The following is a 20,462-nucleotide window of genomic DNA, read 5'->3' as shown; positions in this document are numbered from 1 at the left end:
GCGTCTTTACATATACGTTTACAAATGCAAACATACAGAATCATGAGTGATCACTAGTGGTAGCTGTTCGGTGCTGACCAACAACAAACCTTTGAAAAGCTGGTCTAAATAAAAGACTCTACTTCTTGGCCTTGCCCTGTACTGCCACAGCCTCCATGGCTTTGTGTACCATCTCCTCATCTCCCAGGAACTGCATTGGCTTAGTGGGCTTCAGATCTTTTTCAGCGCATATGTATGTATGTATGTATGTATATATGTATATGTGTGTGTGTGTGTGTGTGTGTGTGTGTGTGTGTAATAGTTTAATATTAATAGTTTAATAGTAGAAATAATTTGGATGTTACTAATAAAGTTTTAGTAAAGTTGCTTGTAACTGTATATTTTAATCTGTCCACAAAATGTTGGTCTCTTACTTATTTGCTGATGCAGTCCAGAACAAAGTTTCTCAGACTACATCTGTAACTGCCAGTTAATGTTTATGTGGTATTTTTGTGTTTTACAAAATACCACAGGCAGGTACCAGCATCACTGTAAATTATACAAATACTTGGAGTGACCCCAGTAGTCATATTGTTTTGGCAGCAAGCCTATTGCGTATAAGCACTGTCATGGCTCAATTTCTATGACTAAATCTCTGACTTTTGTGGGAGACTTTTTAAAAACCTGACTATGTATAAAAAGTGAACTCTTTGCACATGGACACAAAAAGCTTAACTAGCTAGTATTTCAACAGAAACACTGACTATAGTGAGAAATGCATTGAAATCTATGGGAAAGAAATCAGAAAACAGGGATTTTGTGGTGGATCATACATTCAATGGCCATGATTCTCGTGTGTTAGTGCAATATAAGAGGGAAAAGGCAGACAAACTGTAAATGACAATGTGATCAGACCAATCTGGAAGAACACACCATTGGCATTTACATAATTAAGAATATTATAGTAGGGTTGCAGAATGGTTTGATGAATGAGAATTATGTAAATCATATGCTACTGCCCTCACAATCACGGTAGTGAACATGTTAAGATTCCCAAAATTTTCTCGGATGGATGGATGGATGGATGGATGGATGGATGGATGGATGGATGGATGGGTGGGTGGGTGGGTGGGTGGATGGATGGATGGATGGGTGGATGGATGGATGGATGGATGGATGGATGGATGGATGGATGGATGGATGGATGGATGGATGGATAGATAGATAGATAGATAGATAGATAGATAGATAGATAGATAGATAGATAGATAGATAGATAGATAGATAGATAGATAGATAGATAGATAGAGTGTCTGGAAAAGGTCCCTCCTCAGTGATGCATTCAGTTCTCAGAAATACCTAGGAGCCTAGCTAATCTCATTAGCAGTAGGGAATTAATTCCTGAGAAGTTCATGTGCTCTGATAGCTCTATCAAGAACTGGTTGTCTTTCTCTGCTGCATCTAGGACTCACTGTTTGGTTTATAATATTGCTTATTCCATTATATTCACTTTTTTACAATCTTCCCTATACAAAAGGAATTGGTTTTAGTATGAACAGGGTTTTTTTTACTACAATTTATTATAAAATTACTATTTATTATTTACTTTAACATTACTATATACTATACTATATACCCTGGATTTTGGACAGAAAAACAAGGGTAAATTTTCACTATAACATACATTACTTACAGTTATTAGATTTGCAGCATTTGGAAAATGGCAATTTTCATATTTATCAATATTACGGTGTCAGTGCTCCTTAGGAATCAACACCTTGGTGTTGCCAGCACCTAAATTACTTAAATTTGTTCAGCGCATACGAGGACTAAAGACTTTCCAACATAAATAATTTTATACTAAGAACCCCTTTGTGGGATAAAGAATTGCTTTATGTCAGCTTATTTCAAGTCCTTACTGGTTAGCATACTGCTTGCCAAAATGCAATGACCACATAAAAGCTTTCAAAGTTAAGGGCGGTTGGCCACCTGGTGGGAGAGCTATGTAACTGTAACTAAACCAAGTAAAAGAAGATAATATGGAAATATTTAGGATGAGATTCAGCTCCCTCTTCTCATTTCTGATTTTTCAGGACAGGACAGGTCTGCCCCTATTAATTAGCTTCCTCCATTCTCCTGGCATTTTCATCTCTTCTTTATATTCTTTATATATCATTGATCTGTAGCTATTCTGAAAAGGGGGACACGCAATGTGCAATTTTAAAAAACTTTTACTTAATCTACAAGCAGCTTGATGTAAGAAAAATAATTTTTTGTATAAGCAAATAATGATTGGGGTCTAATTAAGGAAAAGCACTTGGGAAAGGAAAGAGTACTGATAATAAGGACAAGTGGTAGGACAAACTGTGAGATAATGTCTTAAGAAAAGTGTATTTTTAAAAAGAGGACTCTTGATCGGGCACTTCTGTGCTTTAGCTAGCTGTCCAACAACTAATTTGTTCACCTTTGAAACTAGCATTGGCTGTCAAAACATCTTTCAACATTTTGGTCACATGTATTGTTAATGCAATATTTTTTATTATTAGAGATTACTTTGTGATACATTTTCCTAATGTGTGTAATGCATTAGAATACATATTACCTTGCTCTGTTAAAATTATTTTGTGTGTGGAATCCTCACTTGCACTGTATATTAAATGTAGACTGGTCTCGCTTTATGGAAAAGGAGCACATAGCTTTAAATGAATTCCTCAACTTGTACTGCTTTGAGCCTCAGAGGATAGACCACAACTTGAGAGCCACAGGATGCATTTATTCTAAAGAATCTACTTATTCTTTATTTTAGTGTTGGTATTTGTTCCACTGTAACCACTTGGGAGCAAATACACTCACTTATGACAAGAAACACCTTGCACCTATACCCACTGGGAAATTTGAGATATACATATTTATGTGTTTTGTAAGTATACATACTGTACATAATCTGTTGGTATGCACAATTTGTCAGCCACCCTCTTCCTGTTTATTACTGGGTACTGATAAAGTGCTAGAAAATGCCTCACTTATCTAGGTATGGCAACAGATGGGTTGTAGACTCTGAGAATTTAACTAAGGTGGCGTTATATGTGGGTATAATTTCAAATGTTATCATAACCATGCATTAATTTTCAAAAAACAAAGTGATCACTGCAGGTTCAATATGTAGTTTGTGTGATGAATTGGTTTTTCATGCAGACATTAGATTTGTACATAAACTATAGGTGTGATTTCTTTGCCAGTAACCCCCATATGTCAGAGTTTGTTAGTATGATCATGTGGCTTTACCTCCTCTGCACATACTCCCTGCACATACTCTGGCTGTTCTCACAGTGCACGGCACAAAATATACACTTCACCGTTAAATACACTAATAATATCAAATTAAACACACACACACAAAACAATAAATAAACCATTAGCATTAATTGATTAGGTAAATGAAAGTCAAAATACTGCAATTTCCTAGTATGCACGGTGCTCGTCAGAATTAATACATGTAGCCCACCACCATAGAAGAGAACCTTGGATGTATAACCTCATTTGCTCAAAGACCATTCCTGTTTTTTTAGGGGACTAGACTTCTTGTCTCTCATTCATGCAAGCCAAATATCCCATATTCAAATATGACACCATTTCCACATCTGAGACCATCTTTAATACAGACCAATACCAGCCTTCATAGCATTTTTCATAAGATGCTTGCTGAGGATGGAGTAGTCTATTTGGCAAATAAGTTTCATTATTTCGGGGGGGGGAGAGTGGGTGATGGACTTTTTTGTGGAAGAAAAAGATGTTTTCCAAATCAAATATTAATTAAGGTAAATTAAGCCTACATTGGGAATGAACTTTTGGACAGGTTAAAATGTATCTATATTGTAACAAACCTACTGCTAGGCAGCTAGTAAAAGATGATTAAAATGGTTTATTTTCATGAGAAGACTATCTGTGATATATTAAACAAGTTTCCACGTCGTTGCACATTGATTCATACTTTATTATGTGACTTTAGTTATATTTTCACAAGCATACATGATACCTGTTGTGCAAAACACTTCCATCACATGTACTGCATTTTAATTATATTAAATGTGTATACCGGGTGTAGCACTGCATAACTGCAGTCAAACCAGGGAACTGAGTACATTTCAGTTTTTAATGTGGAAGTCAATTCAATCTAAACATAAGTGTCTCACCTTCGTTCCCTGTATGTATAATCCAAATAGTATTTCCCCTGCCCACTTAATTATTTCCCTTTATTATGTCACGTGATTGGTGCCAGTGGGTACAGTTATCGCTGGTCGCGTGGGCGACGTGATTGGTTGGGATATGGTTGACTGTGCGTACTACCTTGGTTCCTAGGTACTGGATAGCGTTAGCGTGCCAATCCCAACGACGCGCAACTGGAGGAACAATCTCCAGGAATTCTTTCCTAACGTTCCGGTCCCCATCTGAATCTGAAATAGAAATGATTACGTAAACACCTGAGCTGTTACGACGTTAAAAATGTTGAGTGTGTTCTAAGAAGCACGCTGAAAATAATAATGGCCTGCAAGGAGATTTAGCTCCTTAACTGCTTCTTTGGATACAGGGCCGTCAATAGAAATATATTTATAGGAGGGCTAAGCTCCCCAGGAGAACTGTCTTAAATGTTGCATTGTTCAATGCAAAAATCGTATTTAGTTTCCTTTTTAAGCATTTGTTCATCAATCAATAGGGTTCCTCTGTCAAATTCATTTCGGACAATTGAAACATTCAGATGACGTATTTTCTTTAGGCCTACTTTTGTGTTGTAGTTACACAGTCTTCAGGAACAATCTCTGACAGAGATTCTGTTTTGCACAAGCTGGTTGACATTTTAGCAAAGCAGTGCAGAGCGATAATCACAGCTCACCAAACTATCTAAATCTAGCATACTCAAAACGTGCGTCAGGTTTTGGTAGTGCTGTAGGGCAGCAGCACCTCCCCCAGGTCCAAGAGCCCTTTCAAGTGTACAGTGAATGTAGAGACACGGTGGCACGGTAAAATAAGATGCAAACTAATAATGCATGCTTATTCGGGAGGACAAAAGAAAATTTAAACCGGACTATAGTCCGGTCTTCACTTCGATCTACAGTTTTGCTACTGTTCTAATATAACGAAGGAATCTACAAATGTCTGCCTGCAAAATAATTCTCATTCGCCATGGGGAGAGTTGTTGGAACCAGGAGAATCATTTCTGCGGTTGGTTCGACTCTGACCTTAGCAAGACTGGGATCCAGGAGGCAAGGAGAGGTGGGCAAGCTTTGAAAGGTTCGTGTAATGCCTTTCAACAGTACTTATGTGATACTGTATTTTACTTAACACGGGGTTTGCTTTGGGAGGCTTTATAGGTACATATCTAACGTTGCAGCATCATATTAAACTTTTAGTTATTAGGCTAGTAGACCTGTTAATGTTTCCAAAAATGTGTGGTGATTTTGTGGTAGTTTTCACGACTTATCGATGGGAACAGATTTAATTAAGTTACAGATGCTGTCCTACTAACACTTTCCAAATGAATTGCCATTAGTTTCCTGCCGGCGTGTTTCAGCTAAATCCCCACCTCTTGAAACGTTTTCGTTCTATTCGGGCCAATCGGGCTTCCCTCGACCTGCCTTCTGTCAACCTACCACATGTATGGGGTGTATCTAATCTGATGCAAACGTGCAGCGCGGAATGTGATTCCTTTCACGTGCCGACTAATCTGCACTTTGCATGCAACAATCTCGATGTAACCGCGAGCCTTCTTTTTATGCTAATAACATGTAAAAGTGTCTTATGATTTACGTTAAGTGATCAATCTGGTATGTAAATTAGTATGTTTTTGCCTCTGCAGATGCCGGATTTGAGCCTAAATGAGCGTCATTATGGTAGTCTGACTGGGCTAAATAAAGCAGAGACTGCAGCAAAGCACGGAGAGGCCCTGGTCAAGATATGGAGGCACTCCTATGATATTCCCCCTCCTCCCATGACTTTTATAATGTCATTAGCAAGGTGAGCACATATGCATCAATGAGGCCAATAAAAAAATATATAAAATAAAATTTCACTTTTACTTGTTAAGCTTTTGATAATTATCCTAAGTGACTGCCCTGTAACAGTCAGTTATTTTGAAACTGGTTGCTGATTAATAAATACTACAGTTCAAAAGCCAAAGTTTAACTGAGATGTTCTTTGAGCTGACTAAAGAGCCACTCTCAAGTGTCATGAACCAATAAGGCTCAAGCTTTATTGTCCACCTATAAACATAGGACTATTTCCTACATTTGCTGTCTATATAATATGTACAGGCCAAAAGTTTTATATGCCTTCCAGTCCTTCTGTAGGATCGGCACTATTCTGACCTGAGGACCAGCTACCTTGTGAAAGCCTGAAGGAAACTATTGCCCATACACTACCATTCTGGAATGAAGAGATTGCCCCTCAAATTAAGAAGGGCAAGAGGGTGCTGATTGCTGCCCATGGCAACAGTCTGAGGGGTATAGTGAAGCACCTGGAAGGTGGGATCTGAATGCTGTAACATCATAATGTAACTTAAGTCCCTCAGAAGTTCCCTCTTGTTCTTTTCAGATATTTATTTATCAATGTCTTGGTTTGGCACTGTTCAGCGTACCTTGGTGCATTGATACCATGCAACATGTAAGTTAATCCACAGTATTTAATTTTTTCTTACAGATATGTCAGAAGAAGCAATTATGGAGCTGAACCTCCCTAAAGAAATCCTTATTCTATATGAGCTGGACAAGAACTTGAAGCCCATTAAGCCAATGCGGTTTCTGGGAGATGGTGTGCAAAGCTATGGACTCTGTGGCAGCACAGGGCAAGGCCAAGAAATAGAGTCCTTTATTTAGACCAACTTTTCAAAGGGTGTTGTTGGTCAGCCCTGAAAGGCTATGGTTAGTGACATCGCTCTATCAAGATTCTGTTTGTGAGTGTATTTACGAGTGTTCTGTACATATGTCAATGTTGTATTCTGTTTGTAAACTATAATGTCAATGTATCTAACTAGAACGTGGTTCTAAATATTTATTGACCAAGCCTGTATTCAGGGACCACAACATTTTTCTTTGGAAAACATCATGCCCTGGACCACAGAGCTAAAATAAATTGGTTTAGGGTTGTCACGTGATGGTGTTTTAAACCTTTTTCTTCTAGTGCCCTAAGAAACATCTGGTACCTTTTTTATATGGTTGGTATTATAGTGGAGAGGCATATTTTATTTGAAATGTAAACACAATAGGGAGTAAAACAAGACACATAATTAGATGAGACTGTACTCTTTCAGTTGTAGAAACTTAAATGCACTTTTCCCATGAGCTATTTACACAGTACATTTGACATTTACATGGCAGTTATGCAGTGCTACAACCAAAACTAAACCTTTAAACTCAATAAAATGCAGTACAACTGATGAAAGTGATTTACACAACAGGTATCATGCACAGTTATAAAAATTTCTCTAAAGTGGTATTTGACAATGAGTCTAAATTTCAGAATCAATGTGTACCAACATGGAAACTTCTTTAATCCATCAGACATCTAATAAAAAAAATAAACCATTGTAATCGTATTGGTATGTGATGGGAATATCGTTTGCTTCAAAGGCACGTTATTTTGTTAGACCTGCTATGTCATACATACACTCTCATATAAAAAATTGAGTCCCAAAGTAGGCTTACTTTGCATTTAGCCAAGCCTGCTGTATGAAAGAGCTCATTCTATTTATCACTGCGATATTTATAAAATATCATGACCGTGCTTTCTTGAAGCTTAAAGAAACAACATGTCTTTTAAAGCCCTGATCCACCTCCTTTAAATATTTGATTTGGAAAACATTTTTTCCTTCCAAAAATTTTTTCAACAAATTAAGTCCACCACCAACCCCAAAATAATGAGACTTAGTTGCCAAATATACAACTCCATCCTCAGCAAGCAGTTTATGAAATATGTTATGAAGAGAAGGGTAGTATTCTGTATTGTAGATGGTCTCAGATGTGAGGATGATGTCATACTTGAATGTGGGATCTCTGGTTTGCATGAGTGAAAGATAGGAAGTCCAGTCCCCTGAAAAAAATCTGGAATGGTCTTTGAGCAAATGTGGTGAGGCATCCAAAGTTCTTCTCTTTGGTGGGGGGCTGCTATCATTTTCTTCATTATCATCTTCATCACTCTCTTCCTCATAATTGAGCACCACATTTAGCATGGTCAACTGCTCTATCACAGTGCTGTTATAGTCCTGGAAGTGGACCATGCTAGCTCCTCTCTTTAAAGCAAGAATGCCAAGTAGTCCCGCTCCACAACCTAGATCTAGGACTCTTTTTCCAGAGAACGTCTCCCCTTCATCATCAATGTACTCTAGCAGATCATAGGTACATTCCCAGATTTTAAGGCCACCTTCATACACTCCACTTATGAGGTCTGAATTTTGGGTTATAGCTTTAAACAATATCTTCTCTCTGTCAACTCGCTCAGGGGCAGTCTGTTCAAATACAGATTCATTGAGATAATGGAGAGGCGGTAGTGTGCCAATGGTGACCGTTTCAGTGACGGAATTTTCCGCTTGAGAGAGAGCGTCCGGCGTATACATGTGCTCCATGGCTTCTTTTATCTTACTGGGAACAGACTCTCTGGCCTCCTATGGGGTTACAATGAAGCTTTAGCTAATTAAGTAGTTAGATCTGATGTGCTGTATAACGTACAATCATATTACGATTTAGGCCTTCACGCTGGACGCTTGCTAGCTTACTGTTTAGCCTAGGCATAACATAAGTGTACTAGAATTAAGTAGACACGCTAATGTTTAAGAAAAAAAATACAATGAATATTGAATCTAGAATAAAGTGTTATTTTATTTTGGCAGCTGTCTTCTGATGTTAACCTTAACTAGCTAGTTAGCCTTATCTTTTCCTAAGGAAAGTTAGTTCGCTACTTACACCAAGCGTACTCGAGTTATTTGACTGATCCTCATCTTTTACTTTGTCATCTCGGATATCTTCGCCATATTTCTGTTTCGTCTGCAACGGAATTTCGAAATTAAATTTGAATGCCATGACTGAACGCGGTCGAGCGAGTGTTGCACATGCTGTATCGAGTGTACTGGACTACAACTTCCACAATGCACTAAATATTTTCCTGTTCCTGTAGTTTAACCATAGAAATCACTTTACTGAATCTGTGTAGAAATGCATGAATCTCTCTCAGAGAGAGATTTCCGTTCAAAGGTCCAGAGATTAAGAAAATTGGCCTATTACGTTAACTGCCCATCTATCTTTATTAGAATGTAAACAAGTGAATAGCTATTGTTTAAATGACGGTAATATTATTAATGTACGAATACATTAATATTATTGTCAGTTGAACATTCATATTATTCATATTATTTGGTTTGTGAATTTCCAAATAAAAATAATATTACTTCATGAATACATTAATAGTATTGTCATATGTGTCATTTGGATATTCATTATACTTTATGTCTTAAGATTGTAATGCAGGTAGGTTGGAAGTGTAGTAATCTCCTAAAGGTTCTCATATTCACACGATTTTAAAAAACGCTCATTGGTGGTAATGTCAAGGGACTACTTTCAATACCCACTCGACTACGAGGAAAGTCATTAACAGCGATAAAAGGAAAACGGAATCCTAAAGTTTTCTTCATAGAGGTATGCTTATGCCTTTGACACATTTATGAGCCTTGCGCTACCTTATTAAACCATGGAAATAAGCAATTATTCATAGCCTTCCTTTTCCAACACATTATCCAACGTTAGCTCATTAATTCCATGTATATGTAGCATACGTAGAATCAGTTATATTATTGTAGGCCTATGTGATCGCAACGTTATAGATCACATTTGCAACACATGCGCCTCACGTCAGTCAAAAATAATTTCATTGTGAGATGTAGGCCTAAATGTAGCCTACTTACACTAAGCAAGATGTTAATCCGTGAACGCTCGAGTTATTTAAAAGCAAAGCATCGTCCGATATTTTCTTTTGTTACTATTAATATGTTATTAAATAAAACATTTGTAAGAGTACCTGAAAATTTGAGAGCATATCAGTATAAACTTTAATATTTTTTATTTACCCAAGATGTCAAACATGTTTGGATGCTTGGAATCACTGTATCACTTGATAGACTAATGCATAGAAAACTATCATGCGAGCCGCCACCACCACCAACTGGACAACAGATGTTTTCATGCTGTTTGAGTTTGTCACCCTTTTCCTGCAACGTCGCATATTTAGTTGCTGCCCGGTTGAATAAAACAACAATTCCCACAATGCCCACAGTGATGATCCACAAATCTGTGCGTTGCCGGACAAGTGCTGGAAGGCAAAAGGATTGAAACAAATTTGAATAGTTTGTCTAATGTCCGCGATTAAATCCTTCTTCAGCAATATTATGTCCTGACTTTTGACTTACACTTTTTGGCAGAGGAGCACAGTCAGGTGAGACAATAGTTGTAATGAAAAACATGCTCGATCTATAAGGTACACTCATTGGTTTTAGGTGGCAATCTGGTTAGCTAGTGGGTAGCTAACCTAACTAACCTAGCTGAGTAACCCAATATAAGACTAGCATTCTACTCGTTTTAACTGAAGTATCGGGAGTTGTACATTTACATGTATTGTAGCTACTAAAGAAACCCGGCTAGCTGCTAGGTTAAATCATTCTAGTTACAGGCATCTTATAGACAAATTTAGTTGTGGCGAACTGATTTGGGATGGGTTGATTAGATCATATAACGTCAAATTAGCCAGTGTTTGAGTATTTCTGTCTATTACATGAGGAATATATCTCTCTCCCAACATATTTGCTTCCTAACTATTTTAAAGCTGAAAGTCAAACCCTGGACGGAATGCAGAATATCAGGATTTGGTTGTCGACTGGGGACGAACCCTATAGTGTTAGGTTAGCTTTGTCCAGTTAGCGCTATTTACGTACTTTCAGATAAAGTTATTTTTTTAACCTAAAGATCACATTTTCTTCTCAAATCATTACCCAAAACACATCAGATGTAGCTAGCTACAAAACAACTGAAAATGCAGTAATATGTTATTGGTTTCCTTATCAAAAAAGGCTGTGCATGTGTGTTCATGCTCGTTTGCTCGTGTTAATCTCTCATTCAGAAGAGATTTGGGAGTGCAAAGGCTTTTCGGGCGGCTTGAAGACTGCCTGGTGAAGATTAAACATCTGTTTAAACCCCAAAATATAGATATCCATATTAACTGTCTGCTTGGTGCTTAGTGCTTTATAAAGTACAAGAGGTTGTTGGAAAATTGTTTTATTTGGTCCTTCTTCCATAACAGAATATTTTCTGTTCCTGAGGGGTTTGATTTAATTAATAATAATTAATGTTTCAAGTTGGAGAAATTCAAGCATAAATGCATATTACCTTTTTGATTTCACATTGTAGTCCTGTCGGTCATGTTTATTGTGTCCGTTGTTGATTTAGGTTGTGCCATCTAATGGCCAAGTGACCTCAAACACTACATTTCACTCTTGAGCAATAACTAGAATAGAAATTGGTTAATGCATGTATACCATCAATGTGCTTTGATAATCCTTTTATACCGTAATTTTCAGTTATTTCACTTTAGCTGATCATCTTAGTTGTATCAGATACTTCACCTGGCTTAGTTCACAAGTTCAATAAAAAGGTTACTGATCCAAATTCTGCATGTGCTGAGGTGTCTATAAGAGGCATGACTCTCAAAAAAATCTCTGCTTAGTCCTTGGCAAGGACTTGGTCCTCAGGCCCAGGGCGCTGATGGTCTAAATGTTCACAGAAGTTTGTACCCAATATCTAAGAAAGCCTAAGGATAATTTTCAACATGTATTAATGTAAATATTTATTGTAGAATGTTTTGCACTAATAAAACGAATAAACATACTTAATTTAGGTTAAAATGGTTTATCATTAATTTTCAGAAATGTAATATCTTCAATAGTTTTTCTTGCATCCAAATATTGTTGTCTATGTAGTATTAATATAGTTTTATCAGGTATAAGTTATTTGATGCAGCATAAATTGAGTGCAACTGATGAATCTATACTTTGCCATATAAATTATAATAATCATTGCCACTTATATTTTGATGTTAGAATATTTGTGCCATCTGAATTAATGGGAAGAGATGGTTGAGGAATGTGTAACTCTTTGCCCTCTGTGATCAGAATGCGACTGTGCAGCAGTGTCATCCACCTGCTGATGAGATGCCTGAGGGGCTGCTCCAGGCAGACACGCGGCCACATGCTTGGCAGGCTGAGAGAGCCCCTAAGCTACATCAGCCTCATTATGCAGTCCCTCTGCTACAACTCACTCACCAACTCTGATGTGGTGACAGATTCTCTCTTCGAGCCAGTCTTCTGGATGGTGGATATTCTAACACGTTGGTTTGGGAAGGTAAGCCACTGAATTCTTGCAAAATGTTTGTGGGATTTTTTAATTTTATTTACTTTTTAGTTTGTTTGTTTGTTTGTTTGTTTTGTATCGGTTTTGGTTTATAAGCCACATTACATTTTTCACTAAACTTGTGAAGATTTGTGTAAAGTTGTGTTTTCTTTGTGTTGTCTTTGAGGTCTTTGTATTTCTAGTAGTGACTCTCACCAGTTCCGTACTCCTTATTGCATACGTCAGCATCCTCCCCTTGGCTCTTCGTACCTATTCTATCGGCTGGATAGCATGGCACGTGTGTTATGGACACTGGAACTTAGTCATGATAGTCTTCCATTACTACAAGGCTACCAGGACATCCCCTGGGTACCCTCCTAAGGTTCAGTATAAACATGCTTTAAAAATGGGTGAAAAGGTTATGCTCATGTTTGACATCAGTTCAGCCATCTACACTTTTCTTCTCTTTGCAGATGAAGAATGACATTTCGTTTGTATCTGTCTGCAAAAAGTGTGTAATACCCAAACCACCAAGAACTCATCACTGTGGGATTTGCAGAACGTAAGAACAGTAACCTGTGGTCAGAAGCCAGTTATTTCATCATTTGTTGTGCTTGTGTGAGGCATACTGCTGTCTTCACATTACTCTTTGTTTGCAGGTGTGTACTGAAAATGGACCATCACTGCCGTATCCTTTTTAGGAAGACAATCTACTTTTCAGGGGCTTCTGCAGTGCATAGTTTTGTGTTTCACTATTTCATCTTAATTACCCAGTTAAAGTGGTGTTGGTAAGTGATGTTGGAGGAGCGCAGCAGGAAACTGTGCAGTGAGGAAGCCCTCTCAGAATTTAGTGGAAGAATTCTGTCTAACAGCTTCTATGAGGGGAAAACTGCAGCCATCTATTATAGTGTATACAAGAGTGATGCAGTGAGACTTGTTAACATGCAAATTCAAGTTATAATTGGATTAAAGAAGTTTAGTCAGCATATGAACACCATAATCAGGTTATCTTAGTATAATTAAGGTTGAAATCAGCATGTACATAAGATGATAAACAGACATGGATTTCTCTTCACTGAATTTGTGCCCAGAGTAACATTAGATATGTATGGTTTATTCAGTTCCTCAGTATGTTACAACATTTTGTGTTTACAGCCAACATAAAATAAAATAAGGGCTTTCATTAACATGTTCTACTGACGTACCAACATGCAAATAAAATAAATAAACAAATCTCCCCTGTGCTGTCTTTCAGCAGAGGTGAGATTGCATGGTTTGTCATAGACTTTGTTTAAGCTTTCAGCTGCAGCATCTCATGCAGTAACATACAACAAACATGTAAGAGTGCTGGATTAACGGTGTAAAGATGACTTTAGAGGCAGAATATACATACATCTTCCTCATCCAACTTACTTTATTTTCTATAACGCAACTCTCAAGCAAGTTATGTAAACTCACATAGTCATGTAGATTTTTAGAAGGAGAACTACAAATACATGTAAAGGCCTAAATGAAACTCTTAATTAGATTATTCACAGTAATCAGATTAATAAATGCATGTAAGAAAGATGATAGTAATGCTATCCCCTATTCGCAAGCTTTGTATTCTCTGTCCATGTACAAGCAGACTTGACTACCTATATTCAGCTTGGCTTAACAACTGTGTTGGACATTTCAACCATCGATATTTCTTCTTCTTCTGTCTCTACATGACTCTCGGCTGCCTCTACTGCAGCATCAGTGGCCGTAACCTTTTCATAGATGCGTATAATGCCATAGATGTAAGGCTCTCCACATTTTCCATGTTTCATGTCTACAGCCTATACTTCACACATAAGACTCTACATCTGTTGGGGATGAAAGCAGCTCTGGTTTCAGTACATGGGAAACTATCTTATTAAATAACAAGTATTATTTGGTCTGTGTGAAAGGTTCTTTCATCTTCTCTTTCTGCTCACAAAACTGGGGATCCTGTGCATGCAATAACACTGTCTCTGCCATTACTTTAATAGCACTTCAAGCACATGGATGTGGAAAAACAAGGGGTTCCAGTGACAGGTGAAGGCCTGCTCATAGGAATCCTGCCACAAGAATCCATGACTGGGAAGGTAGTTTCAAGAGCTTTACACTCCACTATACAGTGGTGGCATTTGAAAACACATACTTGAAATCTGTGTACTTACATCCTGTCAGCCTTGCATACTCTCAAGAACCTCTGGATGTATCTACCAAAAAGTATGAATACTTGAGAATTAGTGTAACGCTTGATGTGGCAACTGTTAGACGTGTGTTCTTGTTTGAATGCAAGTATGCAATTTGGCCATTAACTCATCTTCCTGTTTCTGCTACCAGCTTAAGGGTCTTTCTAGCTAATAATGGATTCTTTGTTCATATGTCTTCATCTGACTGTTGGCAAAATAAGGATATTTTAGGAATTTATTCGTTTGTTGGACTTGCTGAAGCTCTGTGTTTTGTTAATTTATTGGGTCATTGGCAATCATATTTATTTGACCTTGTCTTTATTTGACCTTGTCTTTATTTGACCTTGTCTTTATTTGACATCACATATGATTAAATTTTATTCTGATCAGTTTTATTTATAAACAAGATCATATCAGCAATACTCTCCTGCACTATTAGCTCCAGCCATAATACTGCTACTTCTATATAAATAATACATTATCTATTATTTTATTTTAATACATTATTTTTACAATTGGTCCCCTCTTTCTCTATCAATTAGAGTTATCAAAGAGAAACATCATCTTACACTTTTAAGGACAGGATGTTTCATAAGAGCATTATCTACATGTGGGTCCTTACAAGGTATGCTGTTCCACCAGTCTCATTCTTCAGCATGTTAACCTGACACATGAACAGCAGCTGATCATTTCTGAATGTTTTGCGGCCCTTAGCACGGTAGCTGTTGCTTTAGGGGGCTTGACAGCATGGCATGCGATCCTCATCTCCCGTGGAGAGACCAGTATTGAGAGACATATCAACAGTAAAGAGGCCAAACGAATGAAAAAGCGAGGAAAGGTAGGAAGAGCAATATGCACATTGTAAAGCTTATTACATTTACTTTGTACTTAATATAAGTCCTATCATAAATGTTTAAAACAATGAACTTTAATCCCTAAACCAAATGCATGGTGATATGTATATAACAGTAATGTGTAATATGTGTAAATGATGTTAAGCATATAATCTTAAGACTATCTAGTTTTTTGGGATAATGCTTGAGTGAACATTTGACTACTTGCCCACTACTGATGCTGAAGTATCCTTCCAGCAGTAAATACTTGTTGAAATACACTAATACATATAGTTAGAGGAAAATATCACATGTAGAGCATTTTGTGATCCACTGCAAAAGATTAGCTATAAACCAATCAATTTAAAGTAGCTACAGCAGGCTTTTTTGATGTATTTGAAAACTGATCAAGAAAGATGTCTTAGTATTTCTTATGTAATAAATAAACTTAATTGTGTGCATGACAGGTCTATAAGAATCCCTTCAACTATGGAAAAGTGAACAATTGGAAGATGTTCTTTGGTGTAGAGAAGAGGAGGTAGGGATGAGTTAGTAATAGCTGTTAAGGCAAAATTGTCCACAGTAACATTTGACCTAGTGATTAGAGAACAATTCCAGATGATTGCATTCAGAAAGCATTTTTATCACATAATTGATCATTACATAAATGCTGTTGAGGTATACATTAATGATCCTTAATTTGTTAAATATTTGATTAAAATAGTACATCTTAGAGTCATCATTTTGGTCTTGGAATGTAACATTTAAAATTATTTTCTAACAGTCATTGGCTGACGAGGGTTTTGCTACCTTCTGGACATGTTCCTTATGGTGATGGTCTGACGTGGGACATCTATCCACTTAAAAAAGACATGATTCCAGTTTGAGCAGATTTTTGTGCCGGTGGAATGTAATGTCAGTGGAGGCCAGTTCACTCTGCAGGTCACTGTCTAACTGTGCCAGGACAGGAGACAGATCCAAAGCCGTGCACACATGGAATCAGTCAAGGCCGTTGATATGGGATGATGGTAATGAGGAGGACAAAAACTGTCAATTATGCATATTTGTTGTTTGTTTTACTTTTGTGACTCCTGATGATGGATCTTTTTCTAACATACATTTCTTATGCCTGAAGCTCATATGTGGTGTGAAGGTAGTGGCGGTATTGATTGTGAGAGACTGTGGAGCTGTGCTCCATCCAAATGCAAGACTATGTATGACTGTCTGCCTGAAAGAAAAGGGTTCAGGGTTCATTTGTTATTTATCCTCTGTTTGTCATGCTTATGCTCCCAGTCGAAAGTCAGAGACATTTTTGTTTATTTTCATTGGAAAAAAATGGTCAGGGGTGGTTTTTCATAGGATTTTTTGTACTCTCTACAATTTCAAAAGCTATTGGAGTAAGCTATTAATATTCTGTCATATTGTCATGAGTCTTATGTTTTTATTTATTTTAAATTCTCTGTACCAAATTATATGTATAATGATATCATTACTATGGTTAGTAAAATGAGTTGGAACATAATTCTTGTCTTTTGTGACCTGGAACATACAGTAATTCTTGATATTTTTAACCCCAAATAAAACCAAGAATTTGTTTTTCTGTTAGATTTCTTTCCAATGTGAACTGCTTTTGATCAGTAAATTAGCATATTTTAAGAACTGTTACATTTTGGAGAAATTGTTATTGCCGTTCAAATGTTATGAACTGATTATTTAATTACACTTTTATTAATATACAAGTAAAATTCTAAAATTCAAATTTGCCTGTTAAGCTTTGGATTCCAGCATACTGTTGATTTTACATAAACTATAGAAAGAACAAATTAATGAAAATCACTTAAACTACAACCATCATATGTTTGTAGAAATCAATTACATTATTTAAAATAATGACTAAAGGAATAAGACTGAAAATGTACTTGTGAGAATACTGTAAAAAAAAAAAAAAAAAAGTTAATTGTTACCTTAATATATGTTAATATTATTTTCAATGTTATATATTTAATATGTGTTTAAGTATTATAAAATATTACAGGTCAAATAGTATATGGAATTAATAAAAACCAGAATAAAGAATAAAATTAAAACAATGCATTCTTAGGCTGCCCAAAAACAATTGTTAGGATAGCCTATTCAACTGTTTGTAATATGGACTGTTTGGCTTATCTACTTGAACGTATTGATCAATCACAGCAACATAGCCAAATAAATGTCACAACTGAAATCAAACAGCCAGGATTTGTTTAAAGTCGTAATTTTGGCAAGTGACCTGAGTTGGATGTTAGGATGCCGAACTGGGAATTCAACGTCTGGCTGAATCTGAATTCGGCATAGATCCGTGATATAATTACATTCTGGTAGCCACTCATTCTATCATCTCCAACTACGTGTAAATGTATCCATTTGCCCCATATATGACTTCGATGAATATGACTTTAAGCACACACATGGCTGGCTGTTTTGGAACGGTGCATGGCTGGACTCACGTTCATGTAGGAATACCTTGACATGCAGCAAAAACTGAGGAGGTAATGCATGATTTTTTGGAAGCTTACAAATTCCTGTAACATGTAGTAATGATATGATCTAAATGTATCTGACCTGTAATTTGTCTATTATTTTAAATTGAGGGTGGATTGCTTAAAAAACGTGCATTTCCAAGAGACCAACCTTCTGAGATTACAATATCCCCATTTTGTAATTCCTGGAAATCCTGATGTGAGTGCTGTGATTGAATTATTTTTTCCCCCTCATCACAGGGAGTTTAGTGTTGATATGTTTTTAACTCAAGTGAGTTGATTGGATTAGTTTTAGGTTTGTTGTGAAAGGTTCCATTAAGACTTTAACCACCAGAGACTCAGGAATTTGTCATATATAACCTCTTGGGTAAAATTTTTTCTGAGTTTTTTCAATTTCCAAAAGGGTGGAGTAAGTTATTTGCATGTACATGAAGCAAGAAAAAGGAAAAACTGAAGTTAGTAGAACTGTCACATATATTTGCATCAGTTATGAATGGAAGTGTGTACATGGACTCCAGTAGGAGACTGATATCTGCCTAAACATTTACACAGGTCAGAGAACACATTTAAGTTTATCATCAGGAATGTAAAAAAATCATCTCAGCAGTGCAGTGCTTTCCCGATGCACGTTTACCTGGACCTTATACCCATGGAGGTTTCTCAAGAGACTTTCAATGTTTTGTTACTGTTATGTTGAAAAGTAAATGTAGACTCTTCACCTTGTTGTTTTGAACATTAAATAACTTTTTGAAAACCTAAATGTTATAACTAATAAAGTTGATTTGTTCTATGATTGCAATGTTTTTAGTAGCGTTGCCAAACATACATTCCTTGGACCTCTTAAACATTAAAGCCTACCATTAGCCTTGTATTCTGATAACACATTCCTGATGTAAAGCATTAGCTGCAGTGATTTTAATCCAGACCCAGTGTTCCCACATTGCAAATTTTAGGGATTTTAAATTGTATGTCTTTATTTTAAAAATCAAATGAGCAAACTGTATTCCACTAGTAATTGGAAGGGATTTGTTAGCATGACCTCAGACAAGCTGCATTAGCTTTGCAGTATGTAAACTGCTGATTTCACATTGCCACCTTATCTAAAAATGTCTGTGGCATATAGCAGTAGGATCTTACAATTTCTCATTATGTAGAGTTTGTAATGTACTGATCCTGAAATGTCCAGGAGTCAGTATTATTTTTTTTCTGCTGTGGTAAGAGTATTCACAGCTACAAGGATGACAGTGTTTTACTAGATTACTGATAAGAGGATGTAGTTTATTTTTGTAAAATGTAAAATAATTTTGGGATTTATGGATATATGTTTTGCAGCAACTGTGAACAACAAACATATGGGGATAACCATGTGGCCGATAAACAGTTTACCAGCATGTGTAACCGTAAGCATACAACAGTTATTTATAATGTTCTACTGCCTATGCTGAGAAGAGATGTGGTTTGGGACAGATGGCACTAAATCCTGTTGTGTCACCCAATTATGGGAGTAATCAAAAATATTAATAATTTGTTATAGGAGTTGCCTGGTTAGACCTATGTTTAATTATTATTATAATTATTTTTTTTGTATTCATACTTGACTTGGCCGAAGTCCAGGAATTTGGTGAGAGCCATCAATGAAACACATTAGAAAAACTTCACAATTATGTTAGTATAACCTACTTTCTATATAGTAGTAAAGCTGATCAGAGATAAAAATGTGTTAACCTGTTGTTCTTCAGTTAAGATGCAGTGAACCCCTTAAAAAAAGACAAGCCCAAGTGAAAGAGTGACACAGGGTCAGTTGCACAGCAAGAGAGATGAGTTTCAGTGGTAGTGAAAAGATTTGGGATGCCCTCGGAGCTGTTATTGTGGCCACTGAGTGCAATGACCAAGGAATCCCACTAACACATGGTAAGGGCAGTTCTATTTATTTGTGCATTTGGTTATTTGGCACGTTTTTATATAGTGTACTTTATTTTTAGTGGAACATTTTCATAAGAACCTCACAAAGCCTTACCTTCACCTGGTACTATCTTCTATACCTGAAATTATGCTACCCCAGGTTCTATAATGGAGTGCTATGATGTGGTGGGGAACCACAACTACATACTGCCTGGCTCCTTCAGTTAACCTGATCTTGGAGCATGATGACACAGGTGTATCCACACACAACGAGCTACAGAACCGGGGTGAGGATGAGGAGCAGTTCCATCTGAAGAGATGCCTCTCCAAAGGGAAGTACCTGTGTCTGACCACCAGCATGGCCCCCTCCATCTGCCAGCTCAAGATGCATGTGCAACTTCAGGAGCATATCGAAGTCACCTGCCAACACTGGTTGTTTCTCTCCGGCAAGCTGCTCACCAACAGAATGCTCCTCCGGGACACCAAAAATCCAGATGGACTTTGTAATCCAGGTCCTTCTTACACAACCTGTCATCCCCAACTGAGCATGCTGTGTGAACTTACAGGGACCATCATGGAAGGATGCACAGTATGTACCACCGGCAAATA

At 37.0% G+C, this 20,462-nt stretch overlaps 4 protein-coding genes and 1 pseudogene across 4 annotated transcripts; 4 read left to right on the top strand and 1 right to left on the bottom strand.

Annotated features, from left to right (window-relative positions):
* The first annotated feature begins 4,928 nt into the window (after nt 1-4,928).
* On the top strand, nt 4,929-6,398 carry LOC118240068 (2,3-bisphosphoglycerate-dependent phosphoglycerate mutase-like). The gene is made up of 3 exons (XM_035531886.1): nt 4,929-5,250; nt 5,834-5,991; nt 6,313-6,398. The coding sequence occupies exons 1-3, from the start codon at nt 5,161-5,163 to the stop codon at nt 6,338-6,340; spliced, it is 276 nt and encodes a 91-aa protein (XP_035387779.1). The 5' UTR covers nt 4,929-5,160; the 3' UTR covers nt 6,341-6,398.
* LOC113581277 lies at nt 6,341-7,158 on the top strand (annotated as a pseudogene).
* Nucleotides 7,159-7,257: 99 nt separating this feature from the next.
* On the bottom strand, nt 7,258-9,088 carry mettl18 (methyltransferase like 18). Its single transcript, XM_027027087.2, has 2 exons — nt 8,931-9,088; nt 7,258-8,632 (listed from the first exon to the last, which is right to left on the bottom strand). The coding sequence occupies exons 1-2, from the start codon at nt 9,045-9,047 to the stop codon at nt 7,745-7,747; spliced, it is 1,005 nt and encodes a 334-aa protein (XP_026882888.1). The 5' UTR covers nt 9,048-9,088; the 3' UTR covers nt 7,258-7,744.
* A 1,211-nt stretch (nt 9,089-10,299) lies between these two features.
* Nucleotides 10,300-17,037, top strand: zdhhc16a (zinc finger DHHC-type palmitoyltransferase 16a). Its single transcript, XM_027008441.2, has 11 exons — nt 10,300-10,452; nt 12,182-12,410; nt 12,586-12,780; nt 12,872-12,960; nt 13,058-13,086; nt 14,046-14,179; nt 14,411-14,506; nt 15,142-15,224; nt 15,314-15,437; nt 15,900-15,970; nt 16,217-17,037. Exons 2-11 carry the CDS (start codon nt 12,183-12,185, stop codon nt 16,317-16,319), a joined length of 1,152 nt encoding a protein of 383 aa, XP_026864242.2. The 5' UTR covers nt 10,300-10,452; nt 12,182; the 3' UTR covers nt 16,320-17,037.
* A 2,731-nt stretch (nt 17,038-19,768) lies between these two features.
* Nucleotides 19,769-20,398, top strand: ubtd1a (ubiquitin domain containing 1a). Its single transcript, XM_027016219.1, is given in 4 exon segments — nt 19,769-19,862; nt 20,014-20,050; nt 20,052-20,337; nt 20,339-20,398. Coding segments are annotated over 4 exon segments (477 nt in total).
* The last annotated feature ends 64 nt before the right edge of the window (nt 20,399-20,462 follow it).

The sequence above is a fragment of the Electrophorus electricus genome, chromosome 11 (genome assembly GCF_013358815.1).
Source record: "Electrophorus electricus isolate fEleEle1 chromosome 11, fEleEle1.pri, whole genome shotgun sequence".
Taxonomy (NCBI): domain Eukaryota; kingdom Metazoa; phylum Chordata; class Actinopteri; order Gymnotiformes; family Gymnotidae; genus Electrophorus; species Electrophorus electricus.
Note: the sequence above shows the minus strand (reverse complement) of the source record. Positions and strands in the feature narration are given on the sequence as shown.